Genomic DNA, 22582 nt, shown 5'->3' with positions numbered 1-22582 from the left:
TTTGCCCAAATTGTCCCCAAATTTGCCCAAATTTTGCCCAAATTGTCCCCAAATTATCCCCAAATTATCTCAAATTTGACCCCAAATTGTCCCAAATTTTGCCCAAACTGTCCCCTAATTTGCCCAAATTGTCCCCAAATTTGCCCAAATTTTGCCCAAATTGTCCCCAAATTATCTCCACTTTGTCTTTAAATTGTCCCCAAATTGTCACAAAATTTGCCCAAATTTTGCCCAAAAATTCTCCAACTTGACCCCAAATTGTCCCCAAATTTTGCCCAATTTATCCCCAAATTGTCCCCAAATTATCTCCAAATTGACCCAAATTTTGCCCAAATTGTCCCCAAACCATCCCCAACCTCTCCCATCCCACCCCAGCGACGTCCCCAACTGTCCCCAAGCTGTCCCCAACTTGTCTCCAAATTGTCCCCAATTTTGCCCAAATTATCTCCAAGTTGTCCCCAAAATTTGCCCAAATTGTCACCAAATTGTCCCAAAATTGGCCCCAAATTTGCCCAAATTCGTCCCAAAATTTGCCCAAATTGTCCCCAAGTTGACCCCAAATTTTGCCCAAATTGGCCCAAATTGTCCCCAAATTGCCCCAAAATTTGCCCAAATTTTGCCCAAAAATTCTCCAAGTTGACCCCAAATTGTCCCCAAATTTTGCCCAAACTGTCACCAAATTATCTCAAATTTGACCCCAAATTATCCCTAAATTGTCCCCAAATTATCTCCAAATTGTCCCCAAATTTGACCCCAAATTGTCCCAAATTGTCCCCAAGTTGTCCCCAAATTTTGCCCAAATTGTCCTCAAATTGTCCCCAAATTGCCCCAAAATTTGCCCAAATTTTGCCCAAAAATTCTCCAAGTTGACCCTAAATTGTCCCCAAATTTTGCCCAAATTGACCCAAAATTTGCCCCAAATTGTCCCCAGGTTGTCTTTAAGTTGACCCCAAATTATCCCCAAATTGTCTCCAATTTGTCCTCAAATTTGCCCTCAAATTGTCCCCAAATTGTCACAATATTTGCCCAAATTTTGCCCAAAAATTCTCCAAGTTGACCCTAAATTGTCCCCAAATTTTGCCCAAATTGGCCCCAAAATTTGCCCAAATTTTGCCCAAACCATCCCCAACCTCTCCCACCCCACCCCAGCGACGTCCCCAAGCTGTCCCCAAATTGTCCCCAATGTCCCCAAGCTGTCCCCAATGTCCCCAACTGTCCCCAACTGTCCCCAAGCTGTCCCCAACTGTCCCCAATGTCCCCAATGTCCCCAATGTCCCCAACTGTCCCCAACTGTCCCTCCCTCCCTCAGATGAAGAATTCCTCTTTGCGTTTTCCTCCTTCTCCTCCCAGGAAAGCTTCTCGAGCTTCGCCGTGTTCCTCCAGCCCGCTGGCCTCGTGCGTCAGGTAGGAGCCTGGGGACATTGGGGACAGTTGGGGACAGCTGGGGACAGCTGGGGACATTGGGGACATTGGGGAGGTTGAGATTTGGGGGATTTTGTTGGGAATTTTGATGATTTTTGGGGGATTTTTTGTGATTTTTGGGGGATTTTTGATGATTTTTTGCGATTTTTTGGGGGATTTTCGATGATTTTTGGTGGTTTGGGGATATTGGGGACATTGGGGACATTTGGGGACATCGGGGAGGTTGAGATTTGGGGGATTTTGTTGGGATTTTTAATGATTTTTGGGGCATTTTTAGCGATTTTTTGGGGATTTTTTGCGATTTTTGGTGGTTTGGGGACATTGGGGACATTGGGGACAGTTGGGGACATTGGGGACATTGGGGACATTGGGGAGGTTGGGGACAGTGGGATTTTGTTGGGAATTTTTATGATTTTTGGGGGATTTTTCATGATTTTTTGCGATTTTTGGGGGATTTTGGATTATTTTTTTGGGGATTTTTGGGGATTTTTTTTGTGATTTTTGGTGATTTGGGGACATTGGGGACAGTTGGGGACAGTTGGGGACATTGGGGAGGTTGAGATTTGGGGGATTTTGTTGGGATTTTTATGATTTTTTTTGGGATTTTTTGGGATTTTTTGTGATTTTTTTGGGGGATTTTTGGTGATTTTTTGTGATTTTTGGGGGATTTTTGATGATTTTCGGTGATTTGGGGACAGTGGGGACATTTGGGGACATTGGGGAGGTTGAGATTTGGGGGATTTTGTTGGGAATTTTTATGATTTTTGGGGGATTTTTTGTGATTTATTGTGATTTTTTTGGGGATTTTTTGTGATTTTTTGCGATTTTTGGGGGATTTTTTATTATTTTTGGGGGATTTTTGGGGATTTTTTTGGTGATTTTTGGTGGTTTGGGGACATTGGGGACAGTTGGGGACATCGGGGAGGTTGAGATTTGGGGGATTTTGTTGGGATTTTTTATGATTTTTTTGGGGGATTTTGGACGATTTTTGGGGGATTTTTTTGGGATTTTTGGCGATTTGGGGACGTTGGGGACATCGAGAGGATTTGGGGACATTTGGGGACATTAAGGACATTTCTCTCCCACTCCCCTCCCATTCCCCACAAGCCCCACCCACTTCCCACAAGCCCCGCCCATTTTAACCACCACACCCACCTCCCTTAAGCCACGCCCACTTCCCCACAAGCCACACCCCTTTTTTTGGAAACCACGTCCCATTTCTGGGTAGCCACACCCCCTTTCCAAGTAGCCACACCCATTTTGGGGAGGCCACACCCTTTTCCCGGGTAGCCACACCCCCTTTCCAGGTAGCCACGCCCCCTTTCCTGGCAACCACACCCCTTTTGGGGAAGCCACACCCCTTTTCCTGGTAGCCACATCCCTTTCCTGGTAGCCACGCCCCTTTTTGTGAAGCCACACCCTCCTTCCTGGTAGCCACCCCCCCTTTCCAGGTAGCCACCCCCCTTTCCCAGGAAGCCACACCCTGTTTTGAGCAAACCACGCCCCCTTTGGGAAGCCACACCCATTTCACCGGTAGCCACACCCCCTTTCCAGGGAAGCCACACCCCTTTCCCGGGTAGCCACACCCATTTCCCGGGTAGCCACGCCCCATTTGGGGAAGCCACGCCCACCTTTCTGCCGGACGGAGCACCACACCAAGGCGCCCAATAGGAGGAGGAGGAGGAAGACGAGCAGCGCCAAAGCTCCGCCCACCACTGCGAACGGCCCCGCCCCCTGTGCCGCCACCACCGCCCCGGGGTCTGCCGGGTGGGGACAGGTGTGTGACAGGTGGGTGACAGGTGTGTCACCTGGGTCACCTCACCTCAGGTGTGTCACCTCAGGTGTGCGACAGGTGTGTCACCTGGGTCACCTGTCACCTCAGGTGTGTGATAGGTGTGTCACCTGTGGCACCTCAGGTGTGTCACAGGTGTGTCACAGGTGTGGCACCTCAGGTGTGTCACCTCAGGTGTGTCACCTGTGTCACCTGACCTCAAGTGTGTCATCTGTGTCGCCTGAGGTGTGTGACAGGTGTGTCACCTCAGGTGGGTGATAGGTGTGTCACCTGTGTCACCTCAGGTGTGTCACCAGGTGTGTGACAGGAGTGTCACCTCACCTCAAGTGTGTCACCTGTGTCACCTCAGGTGTGTCACCTGTGTCACCTCGCCTCAGGTGTGTCACCTCAGGTATGTGACACATAGGTGTGTCCCCAGGTGTGTCAGGTATTCCCAGGTGTCCCAAATGTGTCCCAGTTGTGTCCCCAGGTGTGTCCCACTCATCCCAGGGGTGTCCCCAGGTATGTCCCCACCTGTCCCAGGTGTCCCCAATGTGTCCCCAGGTGTGTCCCACCTGTCCCAGGTGTGTCCCCAGGTGTGTCAGGTGTCCCCAGATGTGTCCTGAAGTGTCCCAGATGTGTCCTGAAGTGTCCCCAGTGTGTCCCCAGGTGTGTCCCACCTGTCCCCAGGTGTCCCAAATGTGTCCTGAAGTTTCCCAAATGTGTCCCCAATGTGTCCCAAATCTGTCCCCACCTGTCCCAGGTGTGTCCCCAGGTGTGTCAGGTATTCCCAGGTGTCCCAAATGAGTCCCAAATCTGTCCCAAAATGTCCCCAAGTGTCCCAAATGTGTCCCAAACCATCCCCAAACATGTCCCCAGGTGTGTCCCACCTGTCCCAGGTGTGTCCCCAGGTGTGTCAGGTATTCCCAAGTGTCCCAAATGAGTCCCAAATGTGTCCCGAATGAGTCCCAAAAGTGTCCCAAATGTGTCCCAAACCATCCCCAAATGTGTCCCCATGTACTCCAGGTGTCCCCAGTTGTGTCCCACCTGTCCCCACCTGTCCCAGGTGTGTCCCAGGTGTGTCAAATATTCCCAGGTGTCCCAAATGTGTCCCCACCTGTCCCAAACCATCCTCAAATGTGTCCCCATGTACTCCAGGTGTCCCCAGTGTGTCCCCAGGTGTGTCCCCAGGTGTGTCAGGTATTCCCAGGTGTCCCAAATGAGTCCCAAATCTGTCCCGAAGTGTCCCAAATGTGTCCCAAATGTGTCCCAAAGCGTCCCAAATGTGTCCTGAAGTGTCCCAAAAGTGTCCCCAGGTGTGTCCCACCTGTCCCAGGTGTGTCACAGGTGTGTCCCCAGGTGTGTCAAATATTCCCAGGTGTCCCAAATGTGTCCCCACCTGTCCCAAACCATCCCCAAACGTGTCCCCACCTGTCCCAGGTGTCCCCAGTGTGTCCCCAGGTGTGTCCCATGTGTCCCAAAGTGTCCCCAGGTGTCCCCACCTGTCTCAGGTGTGTCCCCAGGTGTGTCAGGTATTCCCAGGTGTCCCAAGTCTGTCCCCAAGTGTCCCCAAATGTGTCCCAAACCATCCCCAAATGAGTCCCAAATCTGTCCCCAGGTGTCCCCACCTGTCCCACCTGTCCCAGGTGTGTCCCCAGGTGTGTCACTCACCATACACCACGAGCACGTAGGCGTCAGACGCCCTGCGGTGGGCGTTGCCCACGTGACAGCTGTAGGTCCCGTTGTCCCCAAGGTGTCCCCAGGTGTGTCCCCAACGTGTCCCCATGTATTCCAGGTGTCCCCAGGTGTCAAAAATGAGTCCCAAATGTGTCCCAAGGTGTGTCCCACCTGCCCCAGGTGTGTCCCATTGTCCCCAAGGTGTTCCCAGGTGTGTCCCCAGGTGTGTCAGGTATTCCCAAGTGTCCCAAATGTGTCCCAAATGTGTCCCCAGGTATTCCCACTCATCCCAGGTGTGTCCCCAGGTGTGTCCCACCTGTCTCAGGTGTGTCCCCAGGTGTGTCAGGTGTCCCTAAATGTGTCCCAAATGTGTCTCCACCTGTCCCAAATGTGTCCCCAAGTGTCCCAAATGAGTCCCAAAGTGTCCCAAATGTCTCCTGAAGTGTCCCAAATGAGTCCCCAGGTGTGCCAGGTATTCCCAGGTGTCCCAAATGTGTCCCAAATGTGTCTCCACCTGTCCCAAATGTGTCCTGAAGTTTCCCAAATGTGTCCCCAGGTGTGCCAGGTATTCCCAGGTGTCCCAAATGTGTCCCTAACGATCCCAAATGTGTCCTGAAGTGTCCCAAATGTGTCCCAAATGTGTCCCAAATGTGTCCCCAGGTGTCCCAAACGTGTCCCCATGTATTCCAGGTGTCCCCAGTGTGTCCCCAGGTGTGTCCCCAGGTGTGTCAGGTATTCCCAGGTGTCCCAAATGTGTCCCAAATCTGTCCCGAAATGTCCCCAATGTGTCCCAAATGTGTCCCCAAGTGTGTCCCAAGTATCCCCAGGTGTCCCCAGGTATGTCCCCACCTGTCCCAGGTGTGTCAGGTGTCCCCAAATGTGTCCTGAAGTGTCCTAAATCTGTCCCCAAGTGTCCCAAATGTGTCCCCAGGTGTCCCGAAGTGTCCCAAATGTGTCCCCATGTATGTCCCACCTGTCTCAGGTGTGTCCAGGTGTGTCCCCAGGTGTGTCAAATATTCCCAGGTGTCCCAAAGTGTCCCAAATGTGTCCCAAAGTGTCCCAAATCTGTCCCCAAGTATCCCCAGGTGTGTCCCACCTGTCCCAGGTGTGTCACAGGTGTCCCCAGGTGTGTCACTCACCATACACCACGAGCACGTAGGCGTCAGACGCCCTGCCGTGTGCGTTGCCCACGTGACAGCTGTAGGTCCCGTTGTCCCCAAGGGCCAGCGCCGGCAGGGTCAGCCGGTCACCCTCCAGCCGCGCTCTGGCCGGCAGCGACTCGTTCCCGCGGCTCCAGGCCACCTCCGTGGGGCTGGGGACAGGGGGGTGGCACCTGGTGTCACCTGGGTGTCACCTGAGTGTCACCTGGTGTCATTGAAATGTCACCTGGGTGTCACCTGGGGTGACCTGGTGTCACCGAAATGTCACCTGGGGTGACTGGTGTCATTGAAATGTCACCTGGTGTCACCTGAGTGTCACCTGAGTGTCATCTAGGTGTTACTTGGTGTCACCTGGTGTCACCTGAGTGTCACCTGGTGTCATTGAAATGTCACCTGGATGTCACCAGATGTCACCTGAGCATCACCAGATGTCACCTGGATGTCACTGAAATGTCACCTTTGTCACCTGGGCATCACCTGGCTGTCACCTATTGTCACCTATTGTCACCTGGCTGTCACCTGAGTGTAACCTGGTGTCACCTATTGTCACCTATTGTCACCTGTCTGTCCCCAGGTGCGTCACTCACCGCGGGTTGCCGTTGACGGCGCAGGTGAGGACCAAGGTGTCACCTTGGTGTCATCTAGGTGTCACCTGGTGTCACCTGGGGTCACCTAAGTGTCACCTGGTGTCACCTAGTGTCACCTGAGCATCACCAGGTGTCACCAGATGTCACCTGAGTGCCACCTGGATGTCACCTGGTGTCACTTGGTGTCACCTGGGCATCACCTGGTGTCACCTGACTGTCACCTGGTGTTGCCTGGATGTCACCTGGATGTCACCTGGATGTCACCTGGCATCACCTGGTGTCACCTGAGCGTCACCAGATGTCACCTGGGCATCACCTGGCTGTCACCTATTGTCACCTATTGTCACCTGTTGTCACCTGGCTGTCACCTGAGTGTAACCTGGTGTCACCTATTGTCACCTCTTGTCACCTGTCCGTCCCCAGGTGCGTCACTCACCGCGGGTTGCCGTTGATGGCGCAGGTGAGGACCAAGGTGTCACCTTGGTGTCATCTAGGTGTCACCTGGAGGTCACCTGGTGTCACCTGGTGTCACCTGGGCATCGCCAGATGTCACCTGGATGTCACTGAAATGTCACCTATTGTCACCTGGATGTCACTGAAATGTCACCTACTGTCACCTATTGTCATCTGTCCGTCCCCAGGTGCGTCACTCACCGCGGGTTGCCGTTGACGGCGCAGGTGAGGACCAAAGTGTCATCTAGGTGTCACCTGGTGTCACCTGGGCATCACCTGAGTGTCACTTGGTGTCACCTGGTGTCACCTGGTGTCATCTAGGTGTTACTTGGTGTCACCTGAGTGTCACCTGGGGACACCAAAACGTCACCTGGTGTCACTTGAGCATCGCCAGGTGTCACTTGGTGTCACCTGAGGTCACCTGGGCATCGCCAGATGTCACCTGGCTGTCACTGAAATGTCACCTATTGTCACCTATTGTCACCTGGCTGTCACCTGAGTGTAACCTGGTGTCACCTGTTTGTCACCTGTCCGTCCCCAGGTGCGTCACTCACCGCGGGTTGCCGTTGACGGCGCAGGTGAGGACCAAGGTGTCACCTTCCCGCAGGACGCTCTGCGACGGGTGGATTCGGGCCGAGGGCGGGTCTGGGGACAGGGGGAGGTGGCACTTGGTGACAAGGCGGTGGCACCTGGCTCACCTGTGGTGTCACCTGTGGTGTCACCTGTGGTGTCACCTGTGGCACCTGTGGTGGCATTTGTGTCACCTGTGGCACACCTGGTGGCACCTGGGATGTCACCTGTGGCACCTGTGAGCCACCGGTGGCACCTGGCGGCACCTCAGTGTCACCTGTCCCCGTGTCCCCAGTTCCTCCCAGTAACTCCCAGTACAAACCAGTTCATCCCAGTATAAACCAGTTCCATTTTAACCCCTAAAACTCCCATTTTTCACCCCAAAAATCCCAATTTTTCACCCCAAAACCGTCGCGTTTTCTCCTCCCAGTCCAAACCAGTTCATCCCAATCCCCTCCCAGTATAAACCAGTTCCATTTTAACCCCCAAAACTCCCCTTTTGTCCCCTAAAACTCCCATTTTCCACCCCAAAACCTCCATATTTTCCCCTCCCACTCCCTCCCAGTCCCTCCCAGTTCAATCCCAGTACAAACCAGTTCCCTTTTAACCCCTAAAACCCCAATTTTCATCTCTAAAACTCCCATTTTCCACCCCAAAATCCCCATTTTTCACCCCAAAACCACCCCATTTCCCCCTCCCAGTCCCTTCCAGTTCCCTCCCAGTTCCATCCCAGTATAAACCAGTATAAACCAATTCCCTTTTAACCCCTAAAACTCCCATTTCCCACCCCAAAATCCCCATTTTTCACCCCAAAACCACACCATTTCCTCCTCCCAGTCCCTCCCAGTTCCCTCCCAGTATAAACCAGTATAAACCAATTGCCTTTTAACCCCTAAAACTCCCATTTTCTCCCCTAAAACCCCCATTTTTCCCCCCAAAATCCTCATTTTTCGCCCCAAAACCACCCCGTTTTCCCCTCCCAGTCCCTCCCAGTTCCCTCCCAGTTCATCCCAGTATAAACCAGTATAAACCAATTCCCTTTTAACCCCCAAAACTCTGATTTTCCCTCCTAAAACTCCCATTTCCCACCCCAAAATCCCCATTTTTCACCCCAAAACCACCCCATTTCCCCCTCCCAGTCCCTCCCAGTATATCCCAGTCCCTCCCAGTTCCCTCCCAGTTCCCTCACACTGCACGTCCAGCATGTACTGGGTCTGTCGCCGCTGTCCCCTGCCCAGGGCGGGGTGGGTGGCCTCGCAGGTGACGATGGCGCCGTGGTCGCGGCGCTCCACGCGCAGCCGCAGCACGCTGCGCTGCCAGAACACCTTCCCGTCCTGCCGGTGGCTGCTGTGCCCTTGGGGACATTGGGGACAGTTGGGGACATCGGGGAGGTTGAGATTTGAGGGATTTTTGATGATTTTTGGGGGATTTTTGGTGATTTTTTGCAATTTTTTTGCAATTTTTTGGAGATTTTTTGCGATTTTTTTTTATTTTTTGCGATTTTTAAAATGATTTTTGGTGATTTTTGATGATTTTTGGTGATTTGGGGACATTGGGGACATCAGGGAGGTTGAGATTTGGGGGATTTTTGATGATTTTTGGGGGATTTTTGGTGATTTTTTGTGATTTTTTGTGATTTTTTGCGATTTTTTGGATGATTTTTGGTGATTTTTGTGGATTTTTTGCTATTTTTTGCGATTTTTTGGTGATTTTTTGCGATTTTTTTGCGGTTTTTGGTGATTTGGGGACATTGGGGACATCGGGGAGGTTGAGATTTGGGGGATTTTGTTGGGATTTTTGGTGATTTTTGATGATTTTTGATGATTTTGGGTGATTTTTGGTGGTTTGGGGACATTGGGGACGTTGGGGAGGTTGAGATTTGGGGGATTTTGTTGGGATTTTTTGTGATTTTTGTGGGATTTTTTTTCGATTTTTGGTGATTTGGGGACATTGGGGACATTTGGGGACATTGGGGACACTGAATACCATCAGACACCGATGGCATTCAGTGTCCCCAATGTCCCCAATGTCCCCAATTCCCCCAGTGTCCCCAGTATGTCCCCAATGTCCCCAAAAGTCCCCAGATGTCCCCAAACTGTCACTTACCCGCCAGCTCCCTCCTGTCGCGATACCACAGCAGTGTCCCCAATGTCCCCAAATTCCCCAAATGTCCCCAAATTCCCCAAACGTCCCCAAATCCCCCCAATGTCCCCCGATGTCCCCAAATGTCCCCAAGCTGTCACTCACCCGCCAGCTCCCTCCTGTCGCGATACCAGCGCAGTGTCGCCAATGTCCCCAATGTCCCCAAATCCCCCAATCCCCCAATGTCCCCAAATGTCCCCAATGTCCCCAAATCCCCCAATGTCCCCCAATGTCCCCAATGTCCCCAAGCTGTCACTCACCCGCCAGCTCCCTCCTGTCGCGATACCAGCGCAGTGTCGCCAATGTCCCCAATGTCCCCAACATCCCCAATATCCCAAATCCCCCAAATTATCCCCAATCCTCCCAATGTCCCCAGATGTCCCCAATGTCCCCCAAACCCCCAATGTCCCCAAATGTCCCCAAAATGTCACTCTTACCCGCCAGCTCCCTCCTGTCGCGATACCAGCGCAGTGTCCCCAATGTCCCCAAATCCCCAATATCCCAAATTATCCCAAATCCCCCCAAATCCCCCAATGTCCCCAATGTCCCCAAATCACCTCAATGTCCCCAATGTCACAAATGTACCCCAAATATCCCCAATGTCCCAAAATCTCCACAATGTCCCCAAAATCCCCCAATATCCTAAAAATCCCAAAAACTCAACAAAATCCCAAATGTCCCCAATATCCCCAAATCCCCCAAAATGTCCCCAAATCCCCAAACTCCCCAATGTCCCCAAATGTCCCCAAACGTCCCCAAGCTGTCACACATCCCCCAAAGTCCCGCCTGTCGCGATACCACCAAAATGTCTGTGTCCCAAATGTCCCCAATGTCCCCAAATGTCCCCAATGTCCCCAAATCCCCAATATCCCCAATATTCCCCAAATTCCCCCAATATCCCAAATATCCCAAATATCCCCCAAATCCCCAAATGTCCCCAAATCCTCAATGTCCCAAATGTCCCCAACCCCCCCTCTTACCCGCCAGCTCCCTCCTGTCGCGATACCACCGCAGTGTCCCCAATGTCCCCAAATGTCCCCAAATGTCCCCAAATGTCCCCAAATCCCCCAAACATCCCCAATGTCCCCAAATCCCCCAATGTCCCAAATGTCCCCCAATGTCCCCAAACGTCCCCAAACTGTCACATTTACCTGCCAGCTCCCTCCTGTCGCGATACCAGCGCAGTGTCGCCAGGGGGCGCGCGCGAGGCACGAGGCAGCTCAGCTCCACCTCCCCGCCCTCGACTGCCAGCGCGGTGGCTTCGACCAGCGGCGGCTCGGGTGGCACTGGGGACAGTGGGGACAGTGATGGGGACATTGGGGACAGTGATGGGGACGTTGGGGGTGTTGGGGATGTTGGGGACATTGGGGACATTGGTGGGGACAGTGATGGGGACATCGGGGATGTTGGGGGGATTGGGGACAATGGGTATGTTGGGGACATTGGGGGTGTTGCGGGCTCGGGTGGCACTGGGGACAGTTGGGGACAGTGTTGGGGACATTGATGGGGACATTGGGGACATTAATGACATCAGGGACATTGGGGATATTGGGGATTGGGACAATGGGGGGTTGGGGACACGGGCGGCTCTGGTGGCACTGGGGACAGTTGGGGACATTGGGGACATCAGGGATATTGGGGATGTTGGGGACATTGGGGACAATGGGGGTGTTGGGGACACGGGCGGCTCGGGAGGCACTGGGGACAGTTGGGGACATTGGGGACAGTGATGGGGACATTGGGGACATTGGGGATGTTGGGGACATTGGGGATATTGGGGGTGTTGGGGGCTCAGGTGGCACTGGGGACAGTTGGGGACATTGGTGGGGACATTGGGGATGTTGGGGGTATTGGGGACATTGGGGACATCAAGGGCATTTGGGGACATTAATGGCCATTTGGGGACACTGGAGACATCAGGGATGTTTGGGGACGTTGGGGACATTGGGGGGGTTAGGGACATTGGGGTCTCGGGTGGCACTGGGGACAGTGATGGGGACACTTGGGACATTGGGGATATTTGGGGACATTGGGGACATTGGGGACATTGGGGACATTTGGGATTTGGGGACATTAATGGGGATTTGGGGATATTAGGGATATTGGGGACGTTGGGGACATCAAGGGCATTTGGGGACATTAATGGCCATTTGGGGACATTGGGGATGTTGGGGACATTGGGGACAGCGATGGGGACATTGAGGACATTGTTGGGGACATTGGGGACATCGAGGGGATTTGGGGACATTGGGGACATTTGGGGACATTGGTGAAGCACACTCGGTGTCCCCAGGTGTCCCCAGCTGTCCCCAACTGTCCCCAGGTGTCCCCAAGTGTCCCCAGCTGTCCCCAGGTGTCCCCAAGGCCAGGCAGGTGACACCAGGATGTGGCTTCGGGCGAGGTGGCCGCGGCACAGGAAGTGACAACCACGACTTCCTCTGTGTCCCCAAATGTCCCCAAGTGTCCCCAAGTGTCCCCAGGTGTGTCCCTGACCCTCCCAGGTGTCCCCAGATGTCCCCAAAGTGGTCAAGATGCCACCAAGAGCTCATTTTTGGTGGAATTTCCACCTCACCCTTATGTCCCCAGCTGTCCCCAACTGTCCCAAAATGTCCCCAATTGTCCCTAGATGTCCCTAACTGTCTTCAGGTGTCCCCAGGTGTGTCACAGGTGTCCCCAGGTGTCCCCAAGGTGGTCAAGATGCCACCAGGATCTCCTTTTGGGTCAAATTTCCATCTCACCCCTTGTGTCCCCAAATGTCCCTAACTATCCCAAACTGTCCCTAACTATCCCTAAGTGTCCCCAACTGTCCCCAGGTGTCCTCAGGTGTCCCCAGGTGTGTCCCTGACCCTCCCAGGTGTCCCCAAAGAGGTCAAGATGCCACTAAGACCTCATTTTTGGTGGAATTTCCACCTCACCCTTGTGTCCCCAACTATCCCTAACTATCCCTAAGTGTCCCCAACTGTCCCCAAAGTGTCCCCAAGTGTCCCCAGGTGTGTCCCTGACCCTCCCAGGTGTCCCCAGATGTCCCCAAGGTGGTCAAAAAGCAACCAAGACCTCATTTTTGGTGGAATTTCTGCCTCATCCTTATGTCCCCAAATGTCCCTTACTATCCCTAACTGTCCCCAAATGTCCCTAACTGTCGTCAGGTGTCCCCAGGTGTGTCCCTGACCCTCCCAGGTGTCCCCAGGTGTCCCCAAAAAGCCACCAAGATCTCATTTTGGGTCGAATTTCCACCTCACCCTTGTGTCCCCAACTGTTCCCAAATGTCCCAAACTGTCCCTAACTATCCCAAACTGTCCCCAAATGTCCCCAACTGTCTTCAGGTGTCCCCAGGGGTGTCCCTGACCCTCCCAGATGTCCCCAAGGTGGTCAAAAAGCCACCAAGACCTCATTTTTGGTGGCATTTTCACCCCACCTTTGTGTCCCAAACTGTCCCTAATTATCCCAAACTATCCCAAACTGTCCCCAAATGTCCCCAAGTGTCCCCAAGCCCTACCCAGCACGGTGAGGGTGGCGATCTGGTGGTGAGTGTTGTCGGCGTAGAGCTGACAGAAATATCCTCCCTCGTCGTCCAGCCGAGCTCTGGCCAGCCTGAGGCGCAGGCGGCGCCGGCTGAACTCGGCCAGCTCGAAACGCTCGTCCTTCAGCGCTGGGGACAGGGACAGGAGTGTCACCAGGGGGTCACAGTGTCACCCAGGGGTCATTTATGGGTCATTTCTGGCACCCTTTGGTCATTTTTGGGTCATTTTTAAGTCATTTTTGGCACCCAATGGTCACTCATTGGTCACTCATGGTATCCAAGGTCACCTCCAGGTCATCTTTCAGGGTTGGGGACAATGACAGGAGTGTCACTGGTGTCACCAGGGGTCATTTATGGGTCATTTTTGGCATCCAATGGTCATTTTTCTGTCATTTTTGGGTCATTTTTGGCATCTAAAGACACCCAAGGTCACCCCCAGATCATCCTTCAGCGCTGGGGACAATGACAGGAGTGTCACCGGTGTCACCAGGGGGTCACAGTGTCACCCAGGGGTCATTTATGGGTCATTTGTGGCACCCAATGGTCACTTATAAGTCATTTATGGCACCCTTTGGTCACTTATTGGTCATTTTTGGGTCATTTTTGGCACCTTTTGGTCACTTTTGGGTCATTTTTGGCATCTAAACATCACCAAGGTCACCCCCAGGTCATCCTTCAGGGTTGGGGACAATGACAGGAGTGTCACCTGGGGGTCACAGTGTCACCCAGGGGTCGTTTGTGTCACCTATTGGTCATTTGTGGCACCCTTTGGTCATTTATAAGTCATTTTTGGCACCTTTTGGTCACTTTTGGGTCATTTTTGGCATCTAAAGACCACCAGGGTGACCTCCTGTTTGTCCTTCAGGGTTGGGGACAATGACAGGAGTGTCACCAGTGTCACCTGGGGGTCACAGTGTCACCCAGGGGTCGTTTGTGGGTCATTTATGGGTCATTTGTGGCACCCTTTGGTCATTTTTGGGTCATTTTTGGCATCTAAAGACCACCAAGGTCACCTCCTGTTTGTCCTTCAGGGTTGGGGACAATGACAGGAGTGTCACCAGGGGGTCACAGTGTCACCCAGGGGTCGTTTGTGGCACCCTTTGGTCATTTATGGGTCATTTATGGAACCCATTGGTCATTTTTGGGTCATTTTTGCCACCTTTTGGTCACTTTTGGGTCATTTTTGGCATCTAAACATCACCAAGGTCACCTCTGGTTTGTCCTTCAGTGCTGGGGACAATGACAGCAGTGTCACCGGTGTCACCAGGGGTCATTTATGGGTCATTTTTGGCATCCAATGGTCATTTTTCAGTCATTTTTGGGTCATTTTTGGCACCTAAAGACCCCCAGAGTGACCTCCTGTTTGTCCTTCAGCGCTGGGGACAGTGGGGACAGGGACAGGAGTGTCACGTGGGGGTCACAGTGTCACCCAGGGGTCATTTATGGCACCCATTGGTCATTTATTGGTCATTTTTGGGTCATTTTTGGCACCTTTTGGTCACTTTTGGGTCATTTTTGGCACCTAAAGACCCCCAGAGTGACCTCCTTTTTGTCCTTCAGTGCTGGGGACAATGACAGGAGTGTCACTGGTGTCACCAGGGGGTCACAGTGTCACCCAGGGGTCGTTTGTGGCATCCTTTGGTCATTTATGGGTCATTTGTGGCACCCTTTGGTCACTTATTGGTCACTTCTGGGTCATTTTTGGCACCTGAAGACCACCAAGGTCACCTCTGGTTTGTCCTTCAGGGTTGGGGACAATGACAGGAGTGTCACCAGTGTCACCAGGGGGTCACAGTGTCACCCAGGAGTCGTTTGTGGCACCCTTTGGTCATTTATTGGTCATTTTTGGCACCCAATGGTCATTTATAAGTAATTTTTAAGTCATTTTTGGCACCCAATGGTCACTTATTGGTCACTCATGGCATCCAAGGTCACCCCCAGGTCATCTTTCAGGGTTGGGGACAATGGGGACAATGACAGGAGTGTCACCAGGGGGTCACAGTGTCACCCAGGGGTCATTTGTGGCACCCAATGGTCATTTATAAGTCATTTTTGGCATTCTTTGGTCACTTATTGGTCATTTTTGGGTCATTTTTGGCACCTTTTGGTCACTTTTGGGTCATTTTTGGCACCTAAAGACCACCAAGGTCACCCCTGGTTTGTCCTTCAGGGTTGGGGACAGGGACAGGGTCACCTTGAGGCCACCAAGGTGTCACCGTGGAGCGCCAATGTCCCCAAAGTGTCCCCAAATCACCAAAAATCCCCCAAAAATCATCAAAAATCCCAACAAAAATCACAAAAAATCCCCGAAAATCCCCAAAAAATCCCAACAAAATCCCCCAAATCTCAACCTCCCCAATGTCCCCAAATGTCCCCAGATGTCCCAATTATCCCCAGTGTCCCCAAATGTGCCCAAATCACCAAAAATCGCAAAAAATCCCCAAAAATCATAAAAAATCCCAACAAAATCCCCCAAATGTCAACCTCCCCACTGTCCCCAATGTCCCCAAATCACCAAAAATCACAAAAAATCCCCAAAAAATCCCAAAAAATCCCAAAAAATCCCAACAAAATCCCCCAAATCTCAATGTCCCCACTGTCCCCAAATGTCCCCAACATCCCCAATGTCCCCAAATCACCAAAAATCGCCAAAAATCCCCCAAAAATCCCAAAAAAATTGCTAAAAATCCCCCAAAAATCGCCAAAAATCACCAAAAATCCCCCAAAAATCCCCAAAAATCACAAAAAATCCCAACAAAATCCCCCAAATCCCAACCTCCCCACTGTCCCCACTGTCCCCAGATGTCCCCAGGTGTCACCTCGGGTGCCGTTGAAGAACAGGGTCTGCCTGGCCGGGTTCTGGATGACGACGATGGATCCGTCATAGCTGTGCAGGTGACAAGTGATCTCGGCGGTGCCACCCTCCAGCACGGTGACATTCTCGGCCTGCACCTCCTGGGTGACACCTGGGGACATTGGGGACATCATGGGGACATTGGGGACATCATGGGGACATTGGGGACATTGGGGACATTGGGGACATTGAGGGGATTTGGGGACATTGGGGATTTGGGGACATTAATGGGGATTTGGGGACATTAGGGATTTGGGAACATTGGGGACAGTTGGGGACATTTGGGGACATTATTGGGGACAAGTGATCTCGGCGGTGCCACCCTCCAGCACGGTGACATTCTCGGCCTGCACCTCCTGGGTGACACCTGGGGACATTGGGGACATTGGGGACATCATGGGGACATTGGGGACATCATGGGGACATTGGGGATTTGGGGACATTAATGGGGATATTGGGGACATTTGGGGACATTTGGGACATTGGGGACATTGGAGACACTGGGGATGTTGGGGATATTTGGGGACATTGGGGACATCGTGGGGATATTGGGGACATTGGGGGGATTTGGGGACATTGGGGACATTGGGGACATTGGGGATATTGGGGATATTTGGGGACATTTGGGGACATTGGGGACATTATTGGTGACAAGTGATCTCGGCGGTGCCACCCTCCAGCACGGTGACATTCTCGGCCTGCACCTCCTGGGTGACACCTGGGGACATTGGGGACATTGGGGGACATTGGGGACATTGGGGACATTGAGGGGATTTGGGGACATTAATGGGGATTTGGGGATGCTGGGGACATTTGGGGACATTGAGGATATTGGGGATTTGAGGATGTTGGGGACATTTGGGGATGTTGGGGATTTGGGGACATTGGGGACATTGTGGGGACATTTGGGGCATTGAGGACATTAATGGGAATTTGGGGACATTGGGGACATTGGGGACAATGTTGGGGACATTGGGGATTTGGGGATGTTGGGGACATTAATGGGGATATTGGGGACAATGGGGACATTTTTGGGGATGTTGGGGATTTGGGGATGTTGGGGACATGTGGGGACATTGGGGACATCACTGGGGACATTGGAGACACTGAGGATGTTGGGGATATTGGGGACATTGGGGATTTGGGGACTTTGGGGACATTAATGGGGACATTTGGGGACATAAGGGATATTGGGGACACTGGGGACATCATTGGGGATATTGGGGATATTCAGGACCTTTGGGGACATTTGGGGACATTGGGGACATTGGGAATGTTGGGGACAATGGGGACATTAATGAGGATTTGGGGACATCATTGGGGACATTGGGGATTTGGAGACATTTGGGGACATTTGGGATTTGGGGACATTGTGGACATTTGGGGACACTGGGGACACCCCGGCGTGACGTCACCACGATGTCCCCAACCCCAGCAGTGACATCATCACCACGCTGTCCCCAACCCCGGCAGTGACGTCACCACCACCGGGGGTGTCCCCAACCCCGATGACGTCATCAGGGGGGGTGTCCCCAACCCCGGGAGGTGACAAAAGGTGACAACGAGAGGTGACGTCACATTCCGCTGAGTCAGCGCAATCCCCTCCCCCCCCTCCCCAAGGTCACCCCCAAGGTCACTTTGTCCCCAAGCCGGGGAGGTGACAAAGGGACACTTTGTCGCCGCTTTTTGTCACCGCTTTGTCACCTCCCCTCCCCCCCAGCCGGCCGGGGGTGGCGCCGAAGGGACAATTGGGGACAATGGAGCTTTTCTGTGTCACCCACGGTTGGGGACAGCGCGGGGTGGCGCCGGGGGGACATCGAGGGGGGTTTGGGGACATCGAGGGGGGTTTGGGGACATCGAGGGGGGTTGGGGACAATGGGGGAGGGGCGAGAATGTCACCCCCGGGGGGTTTGGGGACATGGCGGTGGTGGCAGTGGGGGAGGGGAAGGGGGGGAGGGGAATGTCGCCGGGATTGTCACCCTAAGTGTCACCCGGATTGTCACCCGGATTGTCACCCCAAAGGCTGAATGTCGCCCGAATTGTCACCCCAATTGTCACCTGAATTGTCATCCGAATTGTCACCTGAATTGTCACCCGAATTGTCACCCTAAGTGTCACCCGAATTGTCACCCCAAAGGCCAGATGTCACCCCGATTGTCACCCCAAATGGCACTTCAGTTGTCACCCGAATTGTGACCCCAACTGTCACCCCGAAGGCCAAATGTCACCCGAAATGTCACCCCAAATGTCACCCCGATTGTCACCTCGATTGTCACCCTAAAAGCCACGCAAATTGTCACCCCAAATGCCACCCTAAATGTCAATTGTCACCCCGATTGTCACCTCAAATGCCACTCGAATTGTCACCTCAATTGTCACCCCAAATGCCACCCCAAATGTCAACTGTCACGCCAATTGTCACCCTGATTGTCACCCTGAATGCCACACCGATTGTCACCCCAAATGCCACTCGAATTGTCACCTCAATTGTCACCCCAAATGCCACCCTGAATGCCACTCGAATTGTCACCCCAACTGCCACCCCAAGTGACAAATATCACCCCAATTGTCACCCTAGTGCCACCTGAATTGTCACCCCGATTGTCACCCCAATTGTCACCCGAATTGCCACCCTAAATGTCACCCCAATTGTCACCCCAAATGCCACCTGAATTGCCACCCCAAATGCCAAATGTCACCCCGATTGTCACCCTGATTGTCACCCTAAAAGCCACTCGAATTGTCACCCCAATTGCCACCCCAATTGTCACCTCAATTGTCACCCCAAACACCACCCCAAATGCCAAATGTCACCCCGATTGTCACCTCAATTGTCACCCCAAATGCCACCCTAAAAGCCACTCGAATTGTCACCCCAAATGCCAATTGTCACCCCGATTGTCACCCCAAATGCCACTTGAATTGTCACCCTAAATGTCAATTGTCACCCTAAACGCCAAGTGCCACCCTAAATGTCACCCTGACTGTCCCCTTGATTGTCACCCCAATTGTCACCCTAAAAGCCACTCGAATTGTCACCCCAAATGGCAAATGTCACCCCAATTGTCACCCCGATTGTCACCCTAAAAGCCACTCGAATTGTCACCCCAATTGTCACCCTAAATGCCAAATATCTCCCCAATTGTCACCCCGATTGTCACCCCAAATGCCACCCTAAAAGACACTTGAATTGTCACCCCGAATGCCACTTGAATTGTCACCCTGAATGCCAAATGTCACCCCAAACGCCACTTGAATTGTCACCCCAATTGTCACCCCAAATGCCACCCCAAATGTCAATTGTCACCTCGATTGTCACCCCAAACGCCACTCGGATCATCACCCCGATTGTCACCCTAAATGTCACCCCAAATGTCAATTGTCACCTCAACTGTCACCCCCATTGTCACCCCAAAAGCCACTCGAATTGTCACCCCAAATGCCACTCGGAATTGTCACCCCAATTGTCACCCTGAATGCCAAATATCTCCCCTATTGTCACCCCGATTGTCACCTCAATTTTCACCCCGATTGTCACCCCAGATGCCACTTGAATTGTCACCCCAAATGCCACCCTAAATGCCAATTGTCACCTCAATTGTCACCTCAGTTGTCACCCCGATTATCACCCTAAATGTCACCCCAATTGTCACCCTAAATGCCACTTGAATTGTCACCCCAAATGCCAATTGTCACCCCAATTGTCACCCCAAATGCCACTCGAATTGTCACCCCAAATGTCACCCCAATTGTCACCCCAATTGTCACCTCAGTTGTCACCCCACTGTCCCCTCAGCCGCTGGCGCCGCTTTGGGCAGGAAGGAGTTAACCCCTTGGGGACACCGCGGGGACATGGGGGGGGAGGGGGAGGGGCTGCGGCAGAGAATTTGGGAGAAATTTGGGGGAATTTGGGGGAAAATTGGGGGAAATTTGGGGGAAAATTGGAGAAAAATTTGGGGGAAAATTGGGAGAATTTTGGGGAAAAAATTGGGGAAAAATTGGGGGAAATTGGGAGAATTTTGGGGAAAAATTGGAGAAAAATTTGGGGGAAAATTGGGGAGAATTTGGGGGAATTTTGGGGGAATTTTGGGGGAAAATTTGGGAAAATTTAGGGAGAATTTAGGATCCCAAAAAGGCGATTTTTGGGGTCAAATTTAGGATTTTTGGGGTCGAATTTGGGGTCGAATTGAGGATTTTTGGGGGAGGGGGAGGCGACGGATTTTGGGATTCCGGAAAGGAGATTTTTGGGGTCAAATTTAGGATTTTTGGGGAGAAAGAGGCAATTTTGGGGTCGAATTTAGGATCCCCGGGAGGCGATTTTGGGGTTAAATTCAGGATTTTCAAAGCCAAGGAGGCGATTTTAGGGTCAAATTTGGGATTTTTGGGGTCGAATTCAGGATTTTTGGGGTCGAATTCAGGATTTTTGGGGTCGAATTTAGGATTTTGGGGTCGAATTTCGGATTTTTGGGGAGAAAGAAGCGATTTGGGGGAGAAAGAGGCGATTTCGGGGACGATTTGGGGTCAAATTTCGGATTTTGGGGTCAAATTTAGGATTTTCGGGGAGAAAGAGGCGATTTTGGGGACGATTTGGGGTCAAATTTAGGATTTTCGGGAAGAAAGAGGCGACTTTGGGGTTAAATTTCGGATTTTCGGGGAGAAAAAGGCGATTTCGGGGACGATTTGGGGTCAAATTTGGGGATTTTTCAAAGCCAACGAGGCGATTTTGGGGTCAAATCTCGGATTTTAGGCTCAAATTTCCTCTTTTAGGCTCAAATCTAACATTTTCGAGCATAAAGAAACCATTCCGAGGACGATTTGGGGTCAAAAATTTGGGGATTTTTCCGCGGCGGGGGGAGGCGATTTCACCTCGGCGATTCCTCCACCATCAACCCGAGCTAAATTCAGGATAAATTTCGGATAAATTTCGGATAAATCCCCCAAATTTTGGGTAAATCCCTCACGATTTTCGGATCAGGAGGAGGAGGGAGGAGGAAGGAGGAGGAGGAGGAGCGAAATGCGGATTTTTTCCGCGGCCGTTCGGAGCATTGCGGATTTGGGGTTTTTAGGGGTTTTTGGGGTATTTTTGGGGTTTTTTGGGGTTTTTTTTTGGGGGGGAAACTCACCCCGTCCGGCGGCGCAGAGCAGCAGCAGCGCCGGGAGGAGAGGCGGAGGTTGCATGGCTGCCGAGATTTTCCCCACCTGCCGGAGATGCTAATGAGATGCTAATGAGATGCGGGAGGGGGCGGGGCTTGGTGGGGGAGGGGAGGGGGAGGGAGGGGGTGGGGGAGGGAGGAGGGGTTTGGGGAGGGGTTTGGGCTCGGGAGGATTTTGGGAGGATTTGGGGTTTTGGGAGGAAATTTGGGGACAAGGAGAATTTGGGATTTCTGGGGAAATTTGGGGTTTTTAGGAGGATTTGGGGGTTTTCGGGAAATTTGGGGATTTTAGGGGAAATTTGGGGATTGCAGGGGGAAATCCGGGATTTTGGGGGAATTTTGGGGATTTTAGGAAGAATTTGGAGTTTTGGGAGGAAATTTGGGGATTTTAGGGGAAATTTGGGGTTTTAGGAGGGATTTGGGGGTTTCGGGAAAGGGGATTTTGGGGGTTGGGGGTTTAGGAGGGAATTTGGGGATTTTAGGGGGAAATTTGGGGATCTGAGGAGGAAATTTGGGGATTTTAGGGGGAGAATTTGGGGATTTTAGGAGGAAATTTGGGATCGCAGGAGACGAAATTGGGGGTTTTTAGGAGGAAATTTGGGGATTTTAGGAGGAAATTTGGGGATTTTGGGGAAATTTGGGGGGTTTAAGGGAATTTGGGGATTTCAGGTGGAAATTTGGGGGTTTGAGGAGGAATTTGGGATCAGGAGGAATTTGGGAGGAAATTTGGGATCCTGGGGGGAAAGTTTGGGGATTTTAGGAGGAAATTTGGTGATTCCAGGGGGAAAAAAGGGGGATTTTTGGGGCATTTTGGGATTTTCGGGGGAAATTTAGGGATTTTAGGAGGGAATGTGGGGATTTCAGGGGGAAATTTGGGGTTTTTAGGAGGAATTTGGGATCGAAGGAGGAATTTGGGATGAAATTTGGGATCCTGGGGGTAAAATTTGGGGATTTCAGGGGGAAATTTTGGGGTTTTTTGGGAATTTGAGGAGGAAATTTGGGGATTTTCAGGGGATTTGGGGATTTTAGGAGGAAATTTGGGGATTTTAGGAGGAAATTTGGGATGCTCGGGGAGGAAATTTGGGATCCCAGAGGGGGAAATTTGGGGATTTCGGGAGGTAATTTGGGATTTCTGGGGGGAAATTTGGGGATTGCAGGAGGAATTTGGGGATTTTAGGAGGAAATTTGGGGATTTTAGGGGGAAATTTGGGATTTTAGGGGAAATTTGGGGATTTGAAGAAAGGGGTTTAAGGGAAATTTGGGGATTTTAGGG

The 22582-nt window shown here is 52.1% G+C and overlaps 2 protein-coding genes and 2 long non-coding RNA genes across 6 annotated transcripts in view; 1 reads left to right on the top strand and 3 right to left on the bottom strand.

Moving 5' to 3' along the window:
- The window catches only part of RPS19 (ribosomal protein S19), a 50945-nt gene that overhangs the window by 15851 nt on the left and 12512 nt on the right, over positions 1–22582 (bottom strand). The gene's annotated exons all lie outside the window — the stretch shown is intronic.
- Positions 1–22582, top strand: part of LOC146423496 (uncharacterized) — a 45516-nt gene that overhangs the window by 17616 nt on the left and 5318 nt on the right. The gene's annotated exons all lie outside the window — the stretch shown is intronic.
- Positions 1274–21372, bottom strand: LOC146423498 (cell adhesion molecule 4-like). Its single transcript, XM_085044675.1, has 9 exons — positions 21280–21372; positions 16122–16268; positions 13279–13431; positions 10934–11068; positions 8830–8994; positions 7625–7715; positions 6010–6182; positions 3054–3182; positions 1274–1412 (listed from the first exon to the last, which is right to left on the bottom strand). The coding sequence occupies exons 1-9, from the start codon at positions 21332–21334 to the stop codon at positions 1306–1308; spliced, it is 1155 nt and encodes a 384-aa protein (XP_084900801.1). The 5' UTR covers positions 21335–21372; the 3' UTR covers positions 1274–1305.
- LOC146423499 (uncharacterized) lies at positions 6308–6726 on the bottom strand. The gene is made up of 3 exons (XR_014847498.1): positions 6683–6726; positions 6403–6423; positions 6308–6349 (listed from the first exon to the last, which is right to left on the bottom strand). It is a non-coding gene; the product is annotated as an uncharacterized LOC146423499 (long non-coding RNA).

This window comes from Lichenostomus cassidix, unplaced genomic scaffold, assembly GCF_008360975.1.
Source record: "Lichenostomus cassidix isolate B80296 unplaced genomic scaffold, HeHo_3.0 HiC_scaffold_37, whole genome shotgun sequence".
Taxonomy (NCBI): domain Eukaryota; kingdom Metazoa; phylum Chordata; class Aves; order Passeriformes; family Meliphagidae; genus Lichenostomus; species Lichenostomus cassidix.
This window is presented reverse-complemented; position numbering and strand designations above follow the sequence as displayed.

Bases quoted from the DNA above. Each gene is read 5' to 3' on its own strand.
- LOC146423498 (XM_085044675.1), bottom strand. From the start codon at position 21,334: ATGCAACCTCCGCCTCTCCTCCCGGCGCTGCTGCTGCTCTGCGCCGCC. The intron at 7,716-8,829 runs GTGAGGGAACTG...CCCTGTCCCCAG, and splicing joins GTACATGCTGGACGTGCAGT to ACCCGCCCTCGGCCCGAATC. The intron at 1,413-3,053 runs GTGGGCGTGGCT...CAATGTCCCCAG, and splicing joins GTGCTCCGTCCGGCAGAAAG to GCTCCTACCTGACGCACGAG.